Genomic DNA, 24,533 nt, shown 5'->3' with positions numbered 1-24,533 from the left:
CTTGTCTCGGCCTCGTGAGCACTGGAATTATGGGTGCACATCACCAGGGTTTCACGATTTGGATTTAACAGGGCCAAGGACCAGTATTTCTGGCATTAGGAATGTACCCTAATTGGCAGGAAGCCAGATGATTGGTTATAAGATGGCCATTTGACTCAGGGTAAGCCAGGAGAGCCAGGGAGTGGCTCTCCTGAGAGCCTGGGGCAGAAACTGAGGAATTCTAGCAGCCTCTCAGCTGCTTGAACAGCAAAACCAGAGCTCTGCTGTTAGGAACCATAGCTGCCCTTTGTCCCGTTTCCGAGGTTATGGAAGGCCAGGTTAGAAGAGAAGAAAGAACCCTTGGAGAAGGTTCCTGGAGATTTCCTCAGCTCTTCCTGCAGTTCTAGCTTGAGAAATGCTCGTATCCTCAGAGCACATATTTCCCCTGGGGTCCTGATACTTGCGAAGGAAAGCAGCTTACCTAATACACAGTAATGGCTCCAGTAAGAGAAATTAACGGACCAGGTTTGTGTTTATAGCTCAAGAGGAAAGAACTAGATGCATTTGTCCCCCTAACACTCCCCTCCCCTTTCACAGCAGAAAAAGCCGATCAGTAGTCTTCTTGTTTAGTATTGTGGGACGTTTCCAGCACCACCCCGCAGCTGTGCTTTGGGCTCAGCACATTTGTAGCTGGTCTGGGAACGGATCGCCGTTTATAACATTGTTTCTATGGGAGACACATTCCAATATCCAAACAATGAGTTTAGAAGAGAATATCTGGCTTCCAGGCAGATGCGATGCACTTTGGGGGTTTGGCCGCCCTTTCTTTAACCGTTAGGTTCCCTTCTCCTTTGGTTTGGGGACCGACTGCAAGTATAAACGAAGAATTATGGTTAGAGGTTACAGAATCCGTAGCTGAGTGCTCCCTCCTCTGCACTAGCATTCCCTGGAGTCTAAGGATGGAGAGGAGAAGGAGGTGAGGGATGGACAAAGAAACTTGACTTCCTTCTCATTGCTGTCACGTCTGCCGGCCTGTGAAGTCGAAGAGGCCCATTTAGCTCTTTGGCAACTCAAACCCTTTTGGGAACCAACCCGGGTGTTAGAAAGAACCACCACCCCACTCCACCAACTGCACATCCTCTGCTAGGAAATCTGCATTCTCTAGGCGGGCTGCTCCCTGGGAGTGATTGTCTCAGTGCCAGGCGAACTGAAGAGCTTGGGCCAAATCTCCGCGCGGCTTGGAGAGGGCAGGCGCGATGGGGTGAGAGGCAGCACCTTATTCCCTCCACCCACCCTCTCCGCCCCCTCCTCATCCACTCTGGCCGGCGGAGAAGAAACGCGCGAGCGGGGCTTGTGGGGGGAGAGATGAAGGGAGGAGGCGAGGCAAAGCCACAGCATTGTCTGTCTTGAAGGGAGGGGAGAAGCTCCGCCCCCTAGAGGGGAGTGGGGGGGGGAGAGGAGGAAAGAAAGGCAAGAGAAGAGGGGTGGGGAGAGAACTACCCCAGTGGCGGGTGGGTTGGTCAAGGATCGGCAGATAAAGGCAGAGCTTAGGGAGGCGGGGCGGAGGGGCCAGGTGGGCGGGGCGCCCGCCCTCAGCCGCACTGTCGCCGCCCAGGCCGGCCCAAGCGAGCGGGTCCCGCGGATCACTGGCCAAGCACGCTGGAGCACCCCCCCACCCCCGCAGCGGCGCCCCCACTTTCCAACCCCTGCGGAGAGAGCGGATGCAGATGGTTCGGGACACAGGCAAGACACAGGGCGCGATACAGGGCGCGGGGCTCGAGGAGCCGGGTACTGGCGCGGGATGAGGGCGCAAGGTGTCGATGGTCCTGTCTCCCTCCTCCCAGCCCAAAGTTTTCCCTCAGCGGCCAGTGGCCAGTTTGGTCCGGCCCCTAAGTCTTCTCTGTCCCCGCTCGCCACCCCTCTCCCAAACCGCAAGGTGGCCTTAGTTGTGCGGGCTCCCCAGGAGTAACGCAGGCGGGCGCCCCAGCCCACTCGTTTTTTCCAGGGTAGAAAGTTGTGGCCTGGAGCTCATCCTGCGGCTCTGACATCTTAAGATCTTTCCTGCAGTCAACACTAAGTGCAGTGGCAGAAAAGTGCCCTCCTCCCTGGAGCAGGGTGGTCCCGAACTCCCTGGAGAGGTGGAGCGAGATAGCAGGTGCAGGCCTGGGGAGCTTAGGGGAGGGTCAGGCTGTAGTGCGCCCTCTGGCTCCCAGGGCGAGGACCAAGTCGCCGGCCCGCGGCGAGCCCAGACCCCTTTGGGTTTCAGAGTTTAAGGGTGCGTGGTGCTCGGCTCACTTCCCCTTCCAGGGTTTCTTGTCCCTTCCGGAGCTGGTGCACGAGGTTGCTGGAGGCCGAGCTAGGCAGGTGCTTTCAAAAGACGGCCTGGCCACTCGAGTATGCAGAGTGCTTACTCTGCACCCAGCTTTATCTCCGAGTGCGCCCTGGGAGGCAGCAGAGTGGTTGGTGGTGGTAGGGACAAAGCTGGACCAGCCACTGGACAGACAGCCACTGTGCTTCAGTGGCAGGCTCAGCACGAGGCTTCTCAACGCTGCGCGCGCTTTAGTCCCAGGAGTCTGGAAACCAGGGCATTAGAAACGATTCTTCCTGAGAGCAGAGGCCAGGGTTACGGTAAGCATCCCACAAGTAAGATGAAGCAGTGAACAAATGACAATTTGTCAGAGCGGGCTCTGTCCTTGCGGTAAATGGTCCTGGGACAGTGGGAAGAAAAAATTAGGGTCACGGTTCTCAGAAACAGCCGGCAGATTCAGCCAGGGGATATTATTGAAGAGCACGTGAATGAGGAACCTGAGGTTGATTTGTCGTACTTTCAATCCACGATTATTAAGTGGAAGCTTTTCCTACAGGTGTTCTGAGGGTTAAAGAAACCTCTGTGACTAAGCTATACTGGATTTGAGAAGAGTGCCCCCCACTTCCTTCCCTTGTTCTCATCCTCCCTTCCTTTCTGTCCTAGGGGACTAACTGTGGTATCTTTCTGAGCGATGCTCGTTTGAGCTCTGAGAACTAGAGTAGGGCTGCTGAGTATGGGCTTTTCCTCCTTCGGACTAAAGCCTGATTCCTGGGACCTGCTGCAGTCGGGATTCGGGAAGGTAGAGAGACACATCAAATGATGGTGGACTGAGAGATGACCTTTGTTTGCAAAGAAGCATGTTTCTTGCCCCAGTACCAAAGGGGACTATCTGGCCACCTGGGGGGTGTGGACTGATAATATTTGGGATTGCCTGTGTTGGGGGGAGGGGAGTAGTGGGAAACCACACCCATCCCTTCTTTAACAAATAGAAGAGCAGAGGTGGAGTACTTGCAGAAACACAACAAAACATGGGATTCAAGCACAAATGATGAGGGTAGACTTGAGAAACTCAGCTAAAAGGAGACCAGGGTATCCAAGATTCCCATGCCAGCATCCATGGGATGGGCCAGGTTGGTCAGTGCATGCTCTGTTCTTGTACCCGTGGTACCTGCAGCCATCACCTCCCCCACCCTTGCTTTCCTGAGAGAGGTCTCTCCAGGCTCTGCTTCCACAGCATACCTCTCTCCAGCTCACCGTGTCTTCTCTTTAGAGGTGCCTACTTTCTCTCTATTTCGTGGTATTTTAGAGGGAGGGTAATAGATGCCACCTCTTGTTTTCAGTTCTCTTCCTCTCTCAGGTGTTAGGGTTCATCTGCAACATCTCAGAGGCTGACTGGTTTCCCTTTGACTTCTTTCCTGGTGCCTCGCAGCCAGGCTTCTTGTCTGGCCCTGTGTGCTTGCTACTTAGGGATGGCTAAGGATCTCAGCTAAAAGTGTGCTCAGGGCTGTACTTTTGACACCTCCGCTTCTCTGTTGAGCTGGACACCCGACCCCCCCCCCCTTGCCAAAAAAGAGACCTACTGTCCAATCACAAGAGAGCCTGGGCTGATTGTCCTCTTTGGGATTCTTAGACAGGAAGTGTTCTCACAGCTTGGGAGGAGGTGGAGGTAGATAGTACCAAGTGTAGCTGCCAGAGTCCTAAGGAAAGGCTGAGAGGGAATGGGGGAGGGGAGCCATAAGAACAGCCTTAGGGCCTGCCCAAGTCTCCTCTCCTCTCCTCCAGTGAAAAACTGCTCAAGTCCTGTATGCTTGGAATAAAAAAAATGTCCCGTCTCTGATCTCAAGTCTTAGCTGCTGAGAGCTGCCCCAGCTGTGCTTACAATACCAGGACGACAATCCTTCGTACTGCTTACCACTATTCCTGACCCCTTCACAATGCAATCCATTTTTTTTTTTTTACCCCAGTGACACACTGCCATGAATAAACACCTCCCTGATCCCTAAAGGATTTTTTTCCCCCTCTGTGTAGTCTTGGCTGTCCTGGAACTCACTGTGTAGATCAGGTTAGCTTTGAACTCATAGAGATCTTCTGCCTTTGTGTCCCGAGTGCTGGGATTAAAGGATAAAGGATAAAGGCATGTGCCACCACTGCCTGGCTAACTCCCAGAAGAATTTTTTTAAGTCCTTGAGGAGGGGTAAGTTCCCCACTTAAACCTCCCAGTTTGCTTCTGCTTTTCCATAGAGGATATGACTGTGGGGTAGTAGGTGGAGCGGAGCAGTGGGCATGCTTAGATTCCATTGAGTGGGTCACTGCTGATCCTCCCTGGATGAAGACACCAAGCCTATAAGCACAACTTGGTGCAGTTGTTTGGGTTAATAGTTTGGGGCTCCTGATCAAAGCAACTGTGGCTGAACCAGAGAGTGAAGGGCGCTTGGCTGACTCTAATGACTTCCAAGTCCCACCCTCCCCATCCCCAACTCTCTAACAGCTGACAGAAAGATCCCCTGTGCTTTCTTTGGCTATGTCAACCCAAAGTGATTAGCAAAGTAGACATATTCTATCACTATGTGGTCTTACCAATGGTTGACACTCAGTCCTATTTGTTTGGTTAACTGTTTCTATTGGTGTAATGGGTTTGGAGTCTGTCTTCCTTTTTATCTTTTTTTTTTTTTTTTTTCCTGTAGGATATAGGTCATGTAGTAGACTGGTCAGTGCCTTCCTTATGTATTGTTGGCTTCTACCAGCTAGTAATGGAAGAAATTATATAAATACACCCCAGCTCCCTCACTCCGAAGGGATTATTTTGGGACATAATCTGTGCTGTCTCTAAAGTTTCTTCTTGGGACACTGTTTTCCAACTGCTCACAGGAATAACTCTCTCTTTTAAAGATTTATTGTATAAAGATAGGTAAATGCCTACATTTATGGTATGTGTACCCTGTGAGTGCTTGGTACTTGCAGAGGTCAGATAGGGGCTGGATGTCCTGGAAATGGAGTTACAGATAGTTGTGAACTGCCATGTCGGTGGTAGGAACCAAACTTGGCCTCAAGAGCAGTCAGTGCACTTAATCGATGAGACATCGCTTTGTTTTCCCTTCTTGTCTTACACCTCTATTCCTTTTCCACTTAAACTTGACTTCGTGTCTCTATGTCCAGGAAGACATTTTCTAGTGCTTTGGTTAATACAAGGAAGGGTGTGATAGATCTGAGAGTGTGTATTATGATGGAACATGGAGAACTGAATTTGGAAAGAGAGACTGTTAGGTGAGAAAACGGAGGGTCAGCAGCTCAAGAGTGCATAGCTAGGTTGTAACTAGTGATACCCTGTGGTATTGTAACTGCTGGCTCCCATAATACACTGTAGTATTGTAACAGCTGGCTCCCAGTGATACACTGTGGCATCGTAACAGCTGGCTCTCAGAAGGGTGATATGGGGAAGCCTAAGCTTGGGTTGTTCACCTGTTTCTGTAGTACAAATATTCCTGTTGTTGCTGATTTATTTATTTATTTATTTATTTATTTTTTTATTTTTAGCTATCAGCACGATGTCACTGAACACTGAGTTGGCAGGACATGAGTTGTGTGAACTCTCTGGCTACAGCTAAGTTGGGATATGACCCCAGTGATCTTGATTTCGATTTTATGCCCCAGCTAAGGAGGATAAGGATTGCACTAGGTTTCCAAATTTTGCTCTGACTTAGTTGAGTCACCATTTGAGACAATCCTGGGGCTCTAGGGTGGTTATTGAGACATTTATTCTAAACCTTTCTGAGCCTTACTTCCCCAACTCAAAGGCAAGGGATTAGGCGGTTTCATGTGTACCTTTTAGCCCTTGGTTTCTTTAGAAAGGGTTTATTTGCATTTTCAGGAACTATTTAAATGTCTACTCAAGCCGGGCAGTGGTGGCCCATGCCTTTAATCCCAGCACTTGGGAGGCAGAGGCAGGCAGATTTCTGAGTTCCAGGACAGCCTGGTCTACAGAGTGAGTTCCAGGACAGCCAAAGCTATACAGAGAAACCCTGTCTCAAAAAAACCAAAAATAAATAAATAAATAAATGTCTACTCAAGATTGAGATCTTGAACAAGAAAAAGCTTTTCAAAAGCAAGCATCCCTGAGAACCCTCAAAGAAGTGCTAGGGTATCCTGCTGGATAAGTTCAGGGGACATTAACCCAGGATAACCCTGCCTGCCTTTAGGTCCCAGTTGCCTGCTTTTCATGGCCCACGTAGGATGTGTCCCCAGGGAAGCCTTGGGAATGGAGGTTAGGATGACTTTTGTGGAGAAGGCAGTCTAACTTTCTGATCACTATGCAATTTGTTAGCAACCCAAGTGGAGTCTAAGAAAGATGCATGGAGAGAGTGGAGTGTTGGTAAAACAGAGTTTAGCCCCCTTAGAGTAGCTTACTCTCTCTGCTCTTTGGACAGTCTTCCTGAGGGAGCCCCTGACTCAGCACTCCACTAAGGATATAATTGGACAAGTGCTTGGGGACGTCCCTTGAGTCATTGTTTGCAATGCTTACAATCTCCAGTTAGTTAATTATGGTATGGAATATCACATGGCTTCGAAAGTAAAGGTTGCAGAGGCGCGTCTGTAAACATGGGTAGATACTATGCATTTCTAAGAAGGAAGCTACCAGGCAGGGTAATACTTTTGTGAAGCATGCCAGGATGGGATGAGCTGATGGCCTGTATCTCTAGGTGGCAGAATTTAGGGAGATTTTGATTCTCATCTCTCTCTCTTTCTCTCTCTCTCTTTCTCTCTCTCTCTTTCTCTCTCTCTCTCTCTTTGTCCCTCTACATGTAATAACTTTACATTTTTAATGCCCTGTTGAAAACTGTAAAAACTATTTCTTTGCTCATTTTTAAGGGTACAGTTCATTTTCTGCAAACTTACTTGCAATTTTGTCGGACCATCGCCACTATGTATTGCCAGAGTGTATGTCACTCTGAACGGATACTGTGTACCTCTTAACAGTCCGTCCTACTTCCTCTTCTCCTCAGCCCCTGGTTACTGCTGGTCTCCATATTGTCTTTATGGATTTGCCTATTCTAGAAAGCCACTTGAATAAGTAAGAACATTCTATATTTGTCATTTTATGACTATATTTTTTGCTTATTTATATTTTTAAAAAACAAACACATAAAATATGTATGTAAAGGGAAAGACTTGGAAGAGCCGTGTGGTAGTTGGTGTTTGTGCTTTATTTCATGCCAGGCCACAGGGCCCTGGCTGTTCTCCCTGCCCTGGGACAGGTCTGAGCTTCCACCTCCGTCTAGCAAGAAGGAGGTATAAGATTGGGTGTACAGCACTGCTGGCTATGAGCTGATTGTAACTGGGTTTGATGTCTGCTGGCTGCTGGGCTTCAGCCCCTTGGTGTTGAACCATCTCACCCAAGGACTATCAGTGTGGGTGGTGAGTTTGGGAAGGTGGGTCAGTAGCTGTCTTGTGGTGAGTGAGATTCAGTTATGGGTTGTTAGATTGACTTCATTAAATATGGAGTCTCAACCTTTCTATTTAAGTGTTTTTTTAGTGTGTGTCCCAGAACCTTGTGGCTGACTGGACTTGATGAATGCCCCTCATGTCCACCATGGCTATGTGTGTTGATACTTTGTTCTCAACATGGACTGGAGCATAAGGAGAACTTTGGTTGGTAGGGTCCATGAAGTTTCAGGTATTCTAAGAAGTTAAGTAATAGCAGAAGATAATAGGTACCCTCTTTATAAAGTTCTGTGTCGGATCTCCTTGACCACAGGGACATTCAAGGTGAGAACCACTCTGCTGTGCACACGGAAGGATAGCTAGGGCTGTATGGGGGCAGATCTAGTAAATAAGTGTTTACTTTGAATTAAAACTGAGGTGAAGGTGATCTGGAAGCTGTAGTCCTGTGCCAACTAGGAAGCCAGGTCTTGTGGGTCTGTTCAGCTATTCCAGGGTCACTGAACAAGTCAGGGTGCTTTTGTAGGGTGCCATGTTCTAGGATGAAAGCTTTAAGATGCTTGCTAAGAGAAGTCCTGCTGGGCCCAGGAGTCTTCAGTGCCTTGATCAGAAGGAGATCTGGGAAGCCTCTGGAAGGCTCTGTACCTGGTTCTGCCTTTTTCATTTGCCTAGGGGGGAGCTGCCCTTCAAATCCCAGGCACTTAGGGAACATGAAGCAGATTCTATACACAGAGCCTTGGAGGACCTTGAAGGGACTCAGTTTTTCCTGGTGCTGATTTTCCTTGTAGAGCTAGTCAGCTAGTGGCAGGACAAGCCCGGCAGGTTTGACTATGACGTTGTGGAGGATTTCCCTTGAAATGCTATGGAAACCCCCAGATGTGCAGTTTCTTCTGGTGCTGGGAAATCAGCTGGATGATACTGATGATACTGAATTTTCCTCCTTTGATGATTGGGCATTATGTCAAAGGAGGTGGAAAAGACACCCTGGTATGGCTGATTGCCTGGAGGCCCTTGTCTCTAGTCCAAAGACTGTGGGTTCTGAGGAGAAAGGGAGTCAGACAGCCTGGCTTTTGATTTTCAACCCTGATCTCAGGTAAGAAGTAGAGGAAACCCCAAGATTCCAGTATACAGAGTTCAGATTCTCAGCTTATAGCACCAAAAAAGGAAGGCTTGTGGGGGTTCCCTTCAGGAAGAGGATGTGAAGTCAGAGCTGAGTCTCGGTGTGGCCAGTGACTTGGAAACCATTCTGTAAACAGGACGTGTGGCCCTCACAGAAACCCATCGTGGGAGGAAACCAGAGGCAGGCCTTCCTTACCTGCTGCTGTTGGCAAGTCTGCTGAGCTGGGAGACCAGCCTGTAGACAGGCAGGGAGGACTCAACAAATATAGGAGCAAATACTGGGTCAGAAGGAGATTCAACTGTCTTTCCAGGGAAGACTTCTATACTACCCTGTTAAAATAACCCCTTGTTTCTGAGAAATGCAGGTCTGAAGTGTATTCTCTTTTTCACTCAGCTTGGGTCAGTGTCATCTCCCCAGTACCCCCAAACCACTTTGAGACAAACCAATCTGGAGAAATTTCTATCACAGTTGAATTTCAGTTCACAGAAGGGCTGAGATACATACACTGTGGCAGGGCCCCTTTGCATTGCAACAGAGAGGCCACTTCACAGAGCTGTGACTAAGCTCTTCCTCCCAGGGTCTGCATATAATGGGGGACCAACATCCTAAGACTCTGCTTGAGCCAGTCTGAATTGTGTCATCTACCTTGTCTTAGAGCAGATCACACTGCTTCTCCCTGTTCCAGACTGGTCTTGCCCCATGTACTGGGAGGGGGACTGCTGAGCAGAGAAGCTACGATGTGTAAAGCTTTGCTGGCTTTCCATGGCTCAAGCACTGGATCATACCCTCTTTGTTCAGTCACATTTCAATGCAGCCGTTGATGCTACAAGCAAACCTATGTAGGGAGCTCTTCATGGACAAAAGGATCGGATCTAGAGCATTACCAGGGCTTCGCAGCAACAGAGGGCATGGAAGCTTCTAGACCTCACACTGTGCAGCTCCTGAAGCCCCTGTGATATGCTTTATATAGTGTAAGTACTTCCCTGAGCTGCCTAGCAAAAAAGCTCAACTGGTCAAGAGATTGTAAGATCTTGATTGGCAGCTAGCCAGTTGGCCAGAAGCACAGATTACACCCTGGGCCTTGTGACTGGCATATGAAGAGACGGATGGTCTAGGGGTTTGAGTATCCAATCCATGGAATCTGATGCTTCCCTCCAGAGATCTAGTGTCAGGATTTAACTGGATTAGAGGACACTGGATGTCCACTGCAGAACTGATTGGTACTTACTGGGGGAAGGGGGGGCGGATTCCACTGCTACAAGGCTTCTCTCCTCCATATACATATAGCCATACAACACACCACACACAGCTCCCCCACACTCATTCCACACCTCAAAACACTCTACACTCTTTCACACAGCCATGCCTATCTTTAGACACACCCCCTCATAAGCACCAATACCTGAACCTTCAGATCCATTCACATGTAACCTTTTCGGAAAGAAGTTTTGCTTTCCCTGTGCCATTTTTAGTACACACCATGGCTGTTGTTTTTTCACAAGAGATAAAGGCCTTTGAACTTCCTTTTACAAACATCCATTGAACAGGCCCAAAGCCTGCAGATGCCTGAGGGATATCCCTCTATAAACAAGCTGCTCTTCTGGTCAGGCTGACTGTTTTAGTGTCTCAGGCAGCCCTAGTCACTCACTTGGCTAATACCCCACTGGTGTGGAGCAGGAAGCAGGTGTGTGGGGCAGTTGCCTCAGAGCTACTTCCTGAGTTCTTCCGCAGTAGCTGTGTTGGGGAATTCAGACCTGAATGTGCAGGCCCAGGTGGCATGGTGGAAGGAACTGGTCTTTGCAGACCCAATTGCTGGGAGAATCCCAGCCCAGTCCCCTGCTATGGCTGAGTTTTGCATCTTCCCAGTGGCCTGTGGGAGTGAGGTGGCTTGGCTAGGACCTGTGCCTTTGTCAGTAATGGAGACTTTTATCTGAGAGTAGGGGTAGGGTGGGGACTGATTGTGGAGCCTGTGATGGAGAAAAAGAGTTTATTCTCTTGACAGGTTGCTATGATTGCAGATTGGTGACTGTGACTGCCAGGTTCAACCTGGACAGGACCCTCCCTGCTCTGCCCTGGGCCTGGCTCTTATGGGTCGTCTGCCCTTTTTACAGCCTGTTTGCTGGACCAGTCCCTTCCACCCTCCCGTATCCTAAGGCTCCCAGCCTCTGTTGGCCGGGGCCTAATCCATTTGCTAAGCCCGTGCCAGCCAGGCACTACACCAGGAACACTGGGCTCTGTGTGGGACTTGGGACAGTCACCTGACCTCGTGCCTTTCATTTCTTCTCCGATGCTGCTTCTTTCATTGTGTGAGGGGGTCAAAGCATTTGCCTCATGGTCAGAATTGAACGTTCCTCCCACCTCCTGCCTCCACATGCTGTCCTTGGTGACTAACTCTCCCACTGTTCTACTTTTAATCTGTCTCTTCTAATTCACAATGCTTCTAGTGCGCTCCTCCTCAAGATCAGATTTTGGCTGCTGTGACATGTGTGAACGTACATGGCCAGGATGTACCTCCTGATATGCTCCCACCTCAAGGTCTGATTGAGACACCCTCCCCCCCCCCCCCCAAGTCTCAAAGTGATTTCTCCTTATTTTATTTATATTTTCTCTTCCAGACAGGATTTCTCTATGTAGCCCTGGCTGTCCTGGAACTCACTCTGTAAACCAGGCTGGCCTGAAACTCATAGAGATCCACCTGCCTCTGCCTCCCAAGTGCTGGGGTCAAAGGTGTATGCCATCGTCACCCGGCTTCAAGGCTCTCTCTCCTAATAAAACACATTTCAAAATGTTTAAAGAGTAAAAGAGTAAAGCTTTGTGAGGGAGACTTTGACTGATGCTCAGCTCCAGCCCTCCTTGTGGTACTGGGTGCTGCCAGGGATCTCAGGTATCGGGTGCAAAGGATGGAGGTCATCTGAGGAAAGAAAAAGAATAAGCAGGTCTCAAAGGACTCAGCCTGGCCAGAAATCGGGCCCTTCATTGATCAAGGAATTTAGATAAAGGCAAAGCACTGAAAACCTGAATTTACTCATGCAAAGTTGTGAACCACTGTGTGGACTCTTTTGTCATCTGTAGATCTCAGCAGGGCAGGCCCATAGCTCAAATCTCCTTCCTTGTGTGGTGCAATGGGGCTGGGGCTTCCTGTTTGCCATCAGCCCTTCTTCCTGCCCTTATGAGGGGCTGAAGCACATAGATACTGGTACTGTCTTCTCTCCATCATAGCTCCTCCACAAAGCCAATTCTCTAGGGTGATCAGACTAGGTAGTCTTTGCACTATAATAGGAAGCACAGTGTGAGAGCTCTGGGCCGGGGGAAGGGGGAGCAGAGAAGAAATAGAGTCTAGCCCCAAAGGGGAAGCTAGGGCCTCTGGTAAGCATTTCCTTTGCATCAAGCAGACTTCCTGCTTCTAGTTTGCAAAAAGGGGGCTTTTGCACCAGCTCTGCGCCTGCACATCATGACTCCTAGAGACGTGTTGTTGTCTCCTTTTCTCTTACAAGTCAGAGGAAGGGATGCTAAGGACCAACTCGGTTCTCCTTTAGACAGTCCTTCCTGCAATATAATACATTAGGTGTTGCCCTGGATCTACACAGCTCCTTGTCAGATTTCACAGTGGCTGTGGACGTGGATCTACACTGGCCTGACCTGGGAAGGCTCCCAAGGGTGCTGCTAACCATTGGTTTTCGTTGTGGCCTGGGGATCATGGTTTTTTGAAACAATCCCTTCACTGTCCTATTCACTGACCCATGGGTGGGTGCTGAATGCTACCCTACTCTATCCCTTCATGGTTGCTGAGGTGGGGATGTCCAGGCCCTACCACACACCCAGAAAGACAGGTTAGGAAAGAAAAACAACAGCTATTGAAGGGGACTCTCCACCTGCCTCCCTGTGGGCTGTTCAGCCAGGATCCTGCCTTTCTCTCCTATACCTACTTCTCTCCCTTGGGCCTTTCCAGTGGGCAACAGGAAAGACAGTCTCTGGGCTGGGACAGAACCAGAGCTAGCTTCAGGGCTAGCAGGAAATCTGCCTGGCTAATGGCCTCATCATGAACTCGGTGTGACTGGGGCCTGGATGGCCTGTGTCCAACAGTAGTAACATCCCCAAACATCATAAATGTTCTGCATTTAGGAGACATTCAGAATTCACCTTAGTTTTTAATGCACAGACTTAGAAGTCCTGTTCACAGGTCAGTAGAGGTGAAGGTTTAGATAGCCAAAGAGCAAATCTATATTAGTGATTGGGTGAAATATGCCCTCCTCCCACCTTTTATTTTGAGATAGGGTCTCTCTGTGAAGCTCTGGATGGCTTGGAACTCCCACAGATCTTCCTGCCTCCACCCACAAAGTGCTCTGCTTAAAGTCATGTGCTCCTGCGCCCTGCTGGCCCTTTCCTTCTCCTTTCCCCCCTTTCTCTCCTTTCTCCTTCCCTCTCTTTCATCTTTTCTCAGTGTGATAAGCCAGAGGGAGTTTCAGTCCTGTGCCTAGATGTCCACTGATGTGGCCTCTGGTTTATTTTTCCTGTCTTTTCTACAAAGACACGGCAACTGCCAGTTTGGTCCCAAGGCATTGTGGGACATGATGCTTGTAAATGATTCCTCCAAGGCATTTGGAGTAGCAGCAACCTACAAATTCTAGATAATAACAGGGAAAACAGGAAGGTTACAACCAGCAGCTGCAGAAGCTGTGGGTCACCTTGGAGGAAGTCTTCCACTGAACCACATTCCAACTACACAAATCATCTTCCTTTGACCCTCTTTCTGTGAGAAACTTAATTCTAAATTTTTTGTTTGTTTATTTGTTTGTTTTTTTCGAGACAGGGTTTCTCTGTGTAAGCCTGGCTGTCCTGGAACTCACTCTGTAGACCAGGTTGGCCTCGAACTCAGAAATCCGCCTGCCTCTGCCTCCCAAGTGCTGGGATTAAAGGCATGTGCCACAATTGCCTGGCTAATTCTAAATTTTTATCTCACTGTTAAGATGTCTTTTGGGCTTGCCTTGCAGTGTGTGTGAGCTTCATTTGTCTAGCTGATTGAGATAGTTAGGGATCTGTAGAGATGGTTGGAAAGTCCGTGAAGAGAGACTCAGATGTCCTGGAAACACGGGGAGGAGAGGGTAGGTCCTGCAACCACCAATCTGGCATGTCAGTTCAGCAACATGGTAGAAATATTCTTCTTCCATTCCTCTCCAGAGGTGTAAACATAAGGGTAAAAGGTGAGAAGAAAGCAGGCCAGAGAAAACAGGGTAGCATAGTCTACAGGGCAGGCTTTTACGAGGATAGAAGTAGCAGCCCATTTCTGGTTGTGCCCTTGGTAGGATTGCCCGGTAGCTAGAAAGAGTGGGAGGCCCTGGGGAATCCCTACAATTGGAGCTGCCAAATGACGTGATTTCTAGTCTGGCAAGTAAAGATGGTCTCAAGAGAGGTGGAAATTTTTCAAAGATTTCCTAGTAACTTGAGGTTCCTTATTGAGAAAGTTCTTCATATATTAAGGACATTAGCCCTTTGTCATATGTGTTGTAAATATTTGCCTTTTGACTTTCTATGGACAATTTTTTTTCTAAATGGGAGTTGAAAACAATATTTTTTTTTTATTGTTTTTTGTTTTTGGTCATCTGATTTAACACACATACAGATACCATAAATTCTTTTGTAATTTATTTTTTAATATTTAAATTTCAAGGCACGTATGATCTTCTGGTAGGCAACATAAAAGGTAATTTGTTTCCCATCTCCTCATCTTCCCTTTCCAAAAGCAGTCAGTCCTCTAGTGACATTTTTGGCTAATATGTCTTTTCATTGCTACTTAGTGATGCTGTTCACATTCTGTGTTTCCGGATATATTTGGGTCTAATTCTGGATGTCTATTGTTTCATTGATCTGTCTATTTAAGCACTAGTATCAAGTAGATGTTAATAACTACATGGGAAGCTTCTGGTCTCTAATTGGTATTCCCAGGAGGTTTAAGAGGATGTGGTATCAAAAGGGAGCTGTCTGAAGAACTGGGTAGATTGCTTTCAGATGAAAAACAAAATTACTAAATTATAGGCTGTGATGGAGGCAGTGAACAAAGGGTGCTTTATAGAATATACACCAGGTTTATTTGACACTAGCTAAATAATTCTGAAGAAAATAAGGGATGGAAATTGTGGGTGAAATGATATGAGGCTTGGAAGATGGATGGATGGACAGGAAATGGATGGGTGGATGAATAGATGAATGGATAGATGTGAGATAGGAGATGGATGGATGGACAGGAGATGGATGGATGGGAGATGGACAGGAGATGGATGGATGGTGGGGGGATGAGACTGGGAGATTGATAGATCAGAGGATGGGTATATAGGAAGACAGATGGATGGATGGATGGATGGATAGATGGATGAGAGGATGATGGATGGGTGGAAGGAGGTATGGAAGGATGAATGGGAGATAGAAAGAAGGGAGAGAAGATAATGGAAGGAAGGGTAGATAATAGCAGGATGGGAGGATGGGTGGAAGGATAATGGGTGGTTGGGGAATGCATGTATGGGAAGATGGATGAACAGCAAGATGGAAAGATGGATGGATGGTACTAGAAAGAGGGCATAAGAGTTTTCAGAAGAACCAATAATGGAAGAGAGGAATGAGAGAAAGAAAGAAAGAAAGAAAGAAAGAAAGAAAGAAAGAAAGAGAGAGAGAGAGAAAGAAAGAAGGAAAGAAAGAAAGAAAGAAAGAAAGAAAGAGAGAAAGAAAAGAGTATAATTTCTGTTGTGTTTGAGGTGAGAAAAGAGTCAGTGGCCAGGCTTAGTCTTTACCATTAATCTGATTTTCATCAGAGCCTGGCTATTGAACAACTCTAATTAAGGTCCCCTATGACCTTCATGTAGTTCCAGTCAGGCCCCAGGCATCATGCATTCCCTGGGCTTTACCACCAGCTCCTGGCTCCACTATCACCTCTGTCTTGGGTGCCTTGTTATAAAAGTGTTCTTTTAAGAACACTCCGTCTCTTGTTTCCTCTCTCTTCTCAAGGGACTCCTCCTCCTCTGCCCACTCTCTTGGCTGGGCTACCTAGAAGCTTGCCCTAACCCTCTCCATTCTCATTGTGACACTATCTGTTCTGACTCAGAAGCTCACACTCCCTTCTTGTACAAAGGGGTGTGCTTCTGCCTGGACATATCTACCCTGCACGCTGTCACCGTTGCCATACATTGACACCTTTGTTAGGGGGTCACTGAGTCCAGTTCATCCCCAGGACCCAGCCTAAACTCAGATGCAGTGTCCTTCTTGTGGGCCACCATGGCCTTGGCCTCTGTCTTAGTTAGGGTTTTACTGCTGTTAACAGACACCATGACCAAGGCATCTCTTATAAGGACAACATTTAATTGAGGCTGGCTTACAGGTTTAGTCCACTATCATCTAGGCAAGAGCATGGAGGCATTCAGGCAGGTCTAGGCAGAGCTGAGGGTTCTATATCTAGAGTCTGTTAGCAGAATACTGGCTTCCAGACAGCTGGGGTGAGGGTCTTATAGCCCACACCCACAGTGACACACTTACTCCAACAAGGCCACACCTTCTGGTAGTGCCCCTTCCTGGGCCAAGCATATACAAACCATCACAGCCTCTCATGATAGAACCATCTACTCCTCCTGTCAACTCCTAGGCAACCTGCACACTGAGAGCAGGAAACAGTTGGCTTTGCACAGCTAGACCCATGGTGAACGCTTACGGACTATGAAAACATGCAAGTGCATAGAAAGAGGCCTTTGGGGGTATTTGCTAGACACGAGCAACTGTCACTTAAAAAGGAGAGAAAAAAGCTCCAAACCAGTCTGCTTGTCCTATTTTTTTTTCTTCTTTTTGTAAAGTGCACAGCTACTCTGGTTTTATAGACATATTATGTTGGGTTTTTGGAAAAACACAAATATTTAGAACCTAGAGCTCCTTAGGGTCCTATTATTGGGTACATAGACGGGCTACGAGTCTCACCCTGGCTGAGAAAACCTTTTATTCACTTCCCATGGTTGCTAGAACAAACCACCAAAACTCAGGGCCTTAAAACCACATAGATGTATTGTCTTATATTTCTGCCACCTCTGGGGTCAAACTCAAGGTGTGATCAGGGCAGCTCCCTTCTGTCCCCACAAACACAGTGGGTTCAGTTTAATGATATACTTCCTGATGTATGTCACAAAAGGTACCTGGTGCTGGAGGTGCCTCAGAGATGGCAGGGTTGGTAACCGTCAGGAAGGCTGAGCGGATGCCTGAAGGATAAAGCATACATAGTAAAGTGTTGAGGATGGCCTAGCCACCAGCTGAGCCCTATCTGCTGTCATTTTTATGTTTTATGTCACTTGTACATTTTATAACTCCATTTTAAATGTTTTTTCCCTTTTTTGACATTTATCTATTTTTTTAATTTGACGTGTAGGTATGCTTTGCCTGCATGTGTGTTTGTGCACTGAGTATGTATAGTAACCACAGAGGCCGGAAGAGGGGATTGGATTACTCCTGGGACTGGAGTTACATCCAGGTGTGAGCTGCTGTGTGGGTGCTGGGAATCCAATTTGGGTCCTCTGGAAGAAAGTCGATGCTCTTAATTACAGGACATCTCTCTAGCCCTGAGAATTCACTTAATAACATATTGGGGGCTTGGGAGTAGACTAGAAGTCACTACTGGAGAAAGCCTTTCACCTTTGTCCGAGTCTGTGTAAGCGCCAGGGCTCCAAACTAGAGGCAGCTTTAACCCAGTGAGGCCCTAAATAATATCTGGAGACGTGATTTTTCTTTTGTGTACCTAATCTCACTATAGCCTAAGCTTGTCTGGAACTTGCCATGTAGCCTGAGCAGGCCTCAAACTCATGATCCTCCTGCTTCTGTCTCCCTAGTGCTGGGACATATGCCACCATGCTCAGTGTTAGACACCTTTGTAACTGTCACCATGGGGGAAGGAATACTGGTTTTGAGCAGGAAGAGGCCAGGGAGGCTAGCAAGCATCTTCCAGTGCAGACGAGGCAGACCCACGACTAAGCATAGCCCAGGTGCACATTTCAGTAGTTAAACAGAGGAACCCTGGCATAATTGGTAGGAGTTTTGAGTATCTGCTTTTATATACTTGTCTGTGTCGTCATATGCATAGATTACTGTAACATCAATTTAAACAAAATGAGACTCCTAGTTTCCTAGCCCATTCCTTGTTTTCTTAAGTAATGAATTTCCTTCATACACTGCACTCCAATGAGCCACACAGAGCTATGCTGCACTGCTGAGCGTGACTTCATTTGGACATTTCAGGTGGTTTCCAGTCCTTGGTCAACTTCAGTAGAGGTTGGGATGTCTCTGACAGACAAGAGTTTCCTCTGTGAGGCAAACATCCTTTTAGAGAGGAGACTCATTGGCCATCCTTGGGACCAGCTTGGTTTTCTGTGTTTTCCTTGGCTGGTGCAGAGTCCTGCTCTTTCCTGTGGGTAGTTTTCCTAGAGGCTGAAGCCGTCAGGAGGAGTATGGCGTCTCCTCAGCTTACTCTGAGCAGCTCTGGCTGTGGACCTGGGGGAAGGAGAGCCGTATCTGGCTGGTTTTGTCTCTTCCTGTCTTCTGCTCGATCTATCAAGGTCACAACCAAGCTCTAAACTCTGCCTTCTCCTTTCAATTACAGGCCTCTCCTTCTGATGAAAAGAGGAGGGAAGGATGGACTACACTCACCAAACTGCCCTAATCCCATGCGGACAAGACAAGTACATGCCCAAGTAAGATGTCCTGTAGCATCATCAGTCAGTGGCCCACAGCAGGTAGTAGATAGAAGCCAATGGGAGAGGAGTTTCATTCGTGTGAGCAGCTAAGCAGCTACAGGTGGACTAGTGAGAGCCATGGCGTGATAATGTGCTCCAGTGAGCCTCACCTGACCAGTAAAGGGGTAACAGTACACTGCGCCTTTGGGAACTCAAACAAGGCTTCTAGAAAAAGGAGTTGGCTGGTAGCTGCTTGCTATGCTCTGAGTATCTGTGCCTCCAAATTCTGTCTGAAGTCTGCAGCCTAAGATGATGGATTAAGATATGAGAGTGTTGGCTTATCCCTCTGCCGTGTGGGGAAGCAGGGAGGAGACAGCAAAGAACCAGCCCTCATTAAACACCGAATCAGCTGCAGCTTTAGCCGAGAAATGAAATCCTGTTGTTTTGAGGCTCCCCAGTCTAAAGTATTTTGTCATAGTTACCATAGATGGATACAAACAGAGCTCACTGCCCCTACTGTGGTGTTGCCTAGGGAAAAACCAGGCTGCAATAGTGTGCCGTGGATTGCCATGGCTCTGACTAAAACAGGTGCAGGTACCTTCTGGATGAAAGAAGCAGAATCATTGGGGGTGTGGTAACACACACCTATAATCCCAGCAATTTGGGAGGCTAAGGCAGGAGGATTGCCAATTCAAAGCTAGCCTGGGTTGTGGTGAGTTCAAAGCCAGTCAGGGTAATTTAGTAAAACCCTATCTCAAAATTAAAAAGAAAAAGGGAACTGGGCATGCAGCTCAGAGACAAAGCACTTGCCTAGCACACACCCCTACTCCCTACCATCCCCCAAGCCCCGTTCATTCCGTGATATACGTAAGGATAAATTCTGTTGGTGGAGGATGCAAAGTACATAGAGCCTCTTTTATAGAGGTGTGTTCTAGTCACTGCAGGATCGGGACCCAACACTGCTCAGGATATTGAGGGTTTCAGGTGGAGGCTGCTCCTAATAGAAGAGCAAAGAATCAGCAGGTTGATTGACTACCTTTCTGATTCTGGCTTTCCAGGTGACCCATTTCCTCCCATTGAAGAGAATAGGCCTGCGTGATTGGCAATTCTGGTTTCTTCAATGCCTTCTTTAAGCCTCAGCCATCCCTGTTATCTTCCAGAAAGGGCTGGAAGCTTCAGAGCTTTGTGAAAGCCAATAGCACTCAGCCTGTCCTCACTCACAGCAAGCAAGAGAAAAGGCCACAGAGAGGCAGGAAAGCCCCTGCCAGGCCTTTTGTCTACAGGCTGCCATGAAGTTCCCAGGCTACTTCCTAATGTTTGTCTTGACCTTGATCCTCAGGGAAGGTGTTGGTGAGGTGGTTGAGTCAGAACTTTGCGTGTTTGTATGCATGTGTATCTACATGTGTACACACCCATACGCTCCAAGGACCACTGAGGCCAGTTGTAGGGTAAGCAAGAGAGGGAATGATTGCTCTGTGGTGGCTTCAGCTGGCAATGTAATTCTCTTCAAAGGAATGAACTTCTCCTACATCTGAAGACCTACAACTTGTACTATGAAGGCCAAAATCTGCAACTCCGACACCGAGAGGTAAGGCATCCCCAGAGGAGGCATGGAGGCACCCCTGGAAGGGCCCAGACAATCATCCCTCCTGCAATGGGAGATGACCCTAGTATTTAGGGTGATGATGGATGATGTCCTTTGAATTCTTTGGAAGGCTCCTCAGTTCCAGTTTTGATCCAGAAAGATGGGTGCTCTGTTCTAGAGACATTGCCGTAGCAGACATTGCCCAGGCTCCATCTCAAAGCCAAGTTAACTCATCCTATATCTGTTTCTGTAAACTATGAAGAAGCTTGTTAGAATAACGTATTCTCAAATGTTTTGTAAGCTTGTTAGAATGATGTATACTCAAGTGTTCTTGGTTGGCTAGAATACACTTCCAGGTGATCAGTCTCTGATGATTTAGTTCATAGAAAGAGTGAGCAGGTGGTGAATTTAAGTTCATAGAAAGAGAGGCAGGCCTTTAGGGAATAGATTATAAGACGCAGTGGTCTTCCTCTGTCTCTTAAAGCACTCTATTCTAGTCCTATTGTGGATTAAATCCCATCCTGCAATTGTACCACATTAAGGAGCAACACCAGCCTTGGCCGTCTGGAAACCATATAAACAGCCATGGCTACATAAAGCCTTTCTCCTTAAGACTGCCAAAATGGCAGCCGAAGAAATGGCTCAGGGGTTAAGAGCACTGACTACTCTTCCAGAAATCCTGGGTTCAATTCCCAGCAACCACATGGTGGCTCACAACCATCTGTAGTGGGATCTGATGTCCTCTTCTGCTGTGTCTAAAAGCCAGTGTACTCATATTCATAAAATAATAATTTTTTTAAAGACCACCAAAATGCCCTAACGTTGTGTTCCTCCCCCACCTTGTTTTGTATTGCCTTCAGCATAAGGAGGATCCTTTGGCCCAGGCCAGTTGTTGATTATTAAACAGGTGTCCTGAAGCTCTTCATGGTCCCGCTCTGACGCCCATGAAAGCTTGGGTTCAGAAGGGAGAAGAGAAGCCTGACCCTTTCCTGGTGGCTGGGCTGTGAGCAGGAGCCATTGCCTTGCATAGCTGTCCTGCCTCTGTCTTTGGATTACTTTGTGCAGCTGTGAATGCACAGCCTGACAGACAATGTAAAAGGAGAGAGGACTTATTTGAGCTCCTGGTTTCAGAGGGTTTAGCCTGTGGACATGGGCTTCACATGCCCAGGCAGAACACGCTGGTGGCGGGAGCATGTGGCAGGAGAGTTCTTTACCTCATGGTGGTTAGGAAGTAGAGACACAGGAAGGTACTAGAGACCAGGTATAATTCTCAGTGACCACTTCCTCCAACTAGGCCCTCCTTCCTAAGGTTTCCACTAGCAGGGAAGCAAACATTTAGCATGTAGCCTGTGGGAACATCTTGTAATCAAACTGGAACAATCCTGTTGTCAGCTCTCTGAGACCTCAAAGTCTAAATAGGATTGGAGGGGCTGCGTCTGGGAAGGTTTTATGTTGAACTTCTTGCTAGTCTGCAACCTTCGAATATAACTTTGGAATTCCTGAAGGATTTATTCATCTCTCGGGAGGTGTAGTGGTGTGTTAGATTATGAAAGACACTGGGGGAGTTCTTCTTTAAAAAACAATCAGGTCAGGATGGCAGCTCGAAGCCTGCAGACACTTGACACCTTTTAAGGTAATACTTCTGCTCCAGGACCGTGCTCTGTAACTAGACTTGGGGAAAGCTTTGAATCTCCGCTACCCACAGTTAGGTCAGATCCCTAAACACAAGGGGAAACAGTCAGTTCTAGGGTTTTGTTCTTGCTTCTAATTAGTAAGGCCAGGCTCTGTTATTTTAAGAGAGGTTCTGACCCTCTCTCGGTTTCTTTCTCCTTCATTCCATCTTTTTTTTTTTTTTTTTCTATTTTTCCTCTCTCCTTTCCTTCCTTGTTTTTGGTTATGTGCTCATTTCGTAGCTCATACTTGCCTGCAACTAATGGCAATCCTCCTGCTTCCACTTCCTGAGTCCTGACACTCTAGATAGGAGCCATCACACCTGCTATTGTATTCTGATTTCCTTAAAGTCATTAAGATGAAGGCAATAAAAAGGTTTGCTGAATGCACATGTAGGTCTCAATTTTAAAGAAACAGGGTTTTGTTGGGGATCTCCCACCGCTGAGAACCTTCCCTCAGCACAGCCCCTTCACAGAAACTTTGGTGCTGTTGGCCTTTGAGGTCAGCTGTGGGGAGCTGGGAACTTCCCAGCAGAGTGTGCCTCAGAGCTAGGATCTGCACAAGGCTCGAATCCTATGGATCCACTCTGGGCTCAGCGCCCTCGATTGTTTTATGGCAGGAAGAAGACGAGTTCATTGTGGAGGGGTTGCTGAACATCTCCTGGGGGCTGCGCAGGCCCATTCGGCTGCAGATGCAGGATGACCACGAACGCATCCGTCCCCCTCCATCTTCCTCCTCCTGGCACTCTGGCTGTAACCTGGGCGCACAGGGGTGAGTGAAGGGAGATGAATTTGAGGGTATCTGGGGGTTCCTGGTCCAGTTCCCAGCACCCCAACTTCTACCTGCCACAGGTTTGGGATGAGGACAAAGGGGCCTCTGACCTGCCTGACTCCACAGGCACAGAGTAAAGAGGGGGTGGTCCTGAGTCAGTAAGAGGGAGTAGTTCGGACTGTGCAGCAGAGTCCATCCTCCAGAAGAGCCTTGCATCCCCCAGAGTTCTTGTTAGTGGCTCATTGATCCAAGCCTGAAGCTTCTGACAGGGTGCCAACCCACACACATCCTCCCAACTGGAATGGGCCTGCTCCAGAGACATCTAGGATTTGAACTCACTGATCAAAGCTCTCTCCCTTTTGGTGGAACCTAGTAGATGGGAAAGGAATGTTCTGTCTGAGCCAGCCAAGTGAGGTCAGCCAGGGGTCTCCTACACACCTGGAACAGGCCACGGCAGGAGGCAGTAGTCTAGGAGGTCCTCTATTGGTCCTCCTTACAAGGTCAGCGAAGAGCATGTCTGCTCTCCCACCTTCCCTGGCTGAATGAGCAGCTAGCTGGATGCTGGCACGGGGCCGATCTTCTTGTTCTCTCTGGAACTTCAGTTTTGAGATCAAGGGACTAACAAGCCTTGTTCCCCTTGAAACTTGCTGAGGTGGGCGGCATTCGGGCCAGAGCCTGGGTGGAGTGTGCTGGCCACTCAGCCAAAACCACAGTGACGTGCTTTCAAGTTTAAAGAGGAACCAAGCCCTCCCTCTCTGCTGGCTGCCTGGAATGTTATTACATTCCACAGCCAAGTGTATTAGTCTCTTTAGTTGAGAAATATCCACAGAACAGCCAAACCCTGGAACCAACCTTGGGGCTAAGGAGGGAAGTTGTTACCCTGCCCACTGGGCACGGGAAGCCTGGTCAGGGCTCTTGGGCTTGCTCTCAGCACTTTCACAGTTCCTTGTCCATGCCCAGCTTTGACCTCTAGATTCTGTTCTCCAAGTGAGATGATTTTTTAAATCCTATTTTCCTGTGATACCCTGGGCAGGAGCTGCATAGGGGTCCTTCAGTCTGCCCTTGTGGTTTTTCTCCATTCTCCAGTGACAAGCTGGTCCTTGAAGCCTGTAAATATTTTAAGGGCTTTCAGAAACATGTCTCAAATGCCAGCAGAACGAAGTGTGTTTGAGATGCTCAGACCAGTTTCTGCTTTGGACCGTGGAGACGGGATGCCACCTGGGCCAAGTGCCTGCATTTCTTGGAAGGGCACAGACTGAGGCTTAGACAACCATGAGGAGAAATTCTTCCAGTTTTTCAATTTTACTTTCTTTCCTTAAAGCCATTATCCTAAGAATGTAGGCCTTAGAGAGCCCCTCCCCCTTCTCATCCTGGTCCTTACTGTGACCATGTGGTCCTTACTCTCCCTTCAGACTGAATCCCCTGTTAGTCTTGGATGTGTTTTTCTGAGCTGCCTCCCTGGCTTTTGGGGACTTTGAGGAAATACTCCCAGTTGCTACAGTGAACCCAGGTCTCAGTTCAGGTGACCTTTTGTGGTCCCTTCTGATGACAACATCCTCACTCCTGATGCCAGAGGCAGTTTCTGAGGTATTCCTCTAACAGAAAGAAACCCAGCTTGGAATCGTATCCTTAGAAAATGAGCCACAGACCCCCACATGGTGCTTTGAGACTCAGTTCAGGGCCACACGTGGACTTGGTTCTGGGTTCTCCTTTCTGGGTCTGATGAATTGGGTTCTTGTGCTACTGTAGAGGTGGGGACAAAACGTGTTTCTTCTGAGCTCCTTGCCCCCTCCAGCACTTAGAATGGGATCTGGACCAGCCTCCTGGATGCTCGGCTTATCTTGCTGCCTCTTGCTTGCCTAATAGGTACTGGAGCTCCCCTGTGTGGCATGTATAAAAGCTCCCATTGTAGAAAGGGGACCATGAAGTTGGGACATGTCCTCTCAGGGTCTAAACAAGTCTGTCCCGTTT

The 24,533-nt window shown here is 48.0% G+C and overlaps 1 protein-coding gene across 3 annotated transcripts in view; it reads left to right on the top strand.

Annotated features, from left to right (window-relative positions):
• The first annotated feature begins 1,568 nt into the window (after nt 1-1,568).
• Rassf2 (Ras association domain family member 2) overlaps nt 1,569-24,533 on the top strand; it is a 35,187-nt gene continuing 12,222 nt past the window's right edge. Inside the window, exons 1-4 of one of the 3 annotated variants that reach the window (XM_034495776.2) lie at nt 1,569-1,722; nt 18,463-18,553; nt 20,048-20,123; nt 22,411-22,562. In XM_034495776.2, coding sequence (XP_034351667.1) covers nt 18,495-18,553; nt 20,048-20,123; nt 22,411-22,562 — 287 coding nt within the window. In that variant the 5' untranslated portion in view covers nt 1,569-1,722; nt 18,463-18,494. Of the gene's footprint in view, nt 1,723-2,265; nt 2,608-3,298; nt 3,418-18,462; nt 18,554-20,047; nt 20,124-22,410; nt 22,563-24,533 lie in introns of those variants that run through there. The other 2 variants (XM_034495777.2, XM_034495778.2) reach the window with 2 other exon arrangements.

This window comes from Arvicanthis niloticus, chromosome 2 (genome assembly GCF_011762505.2).
Source record: "Arvicanthis niloticus isolate mArvNil1 chromosome 2, mArvNil1.pat.X, whole genome shotgun sequence".
Classification (NCBI taxonomy): Eukaryota; Metazoa; Chordata; class Mammalia; order Rodentia; family Muridae; genus Arvicanthis; species Arvicanthis niloticus.
This window is presented reverse-complemented; position numbering and strand designations above follow the sequence as displayed.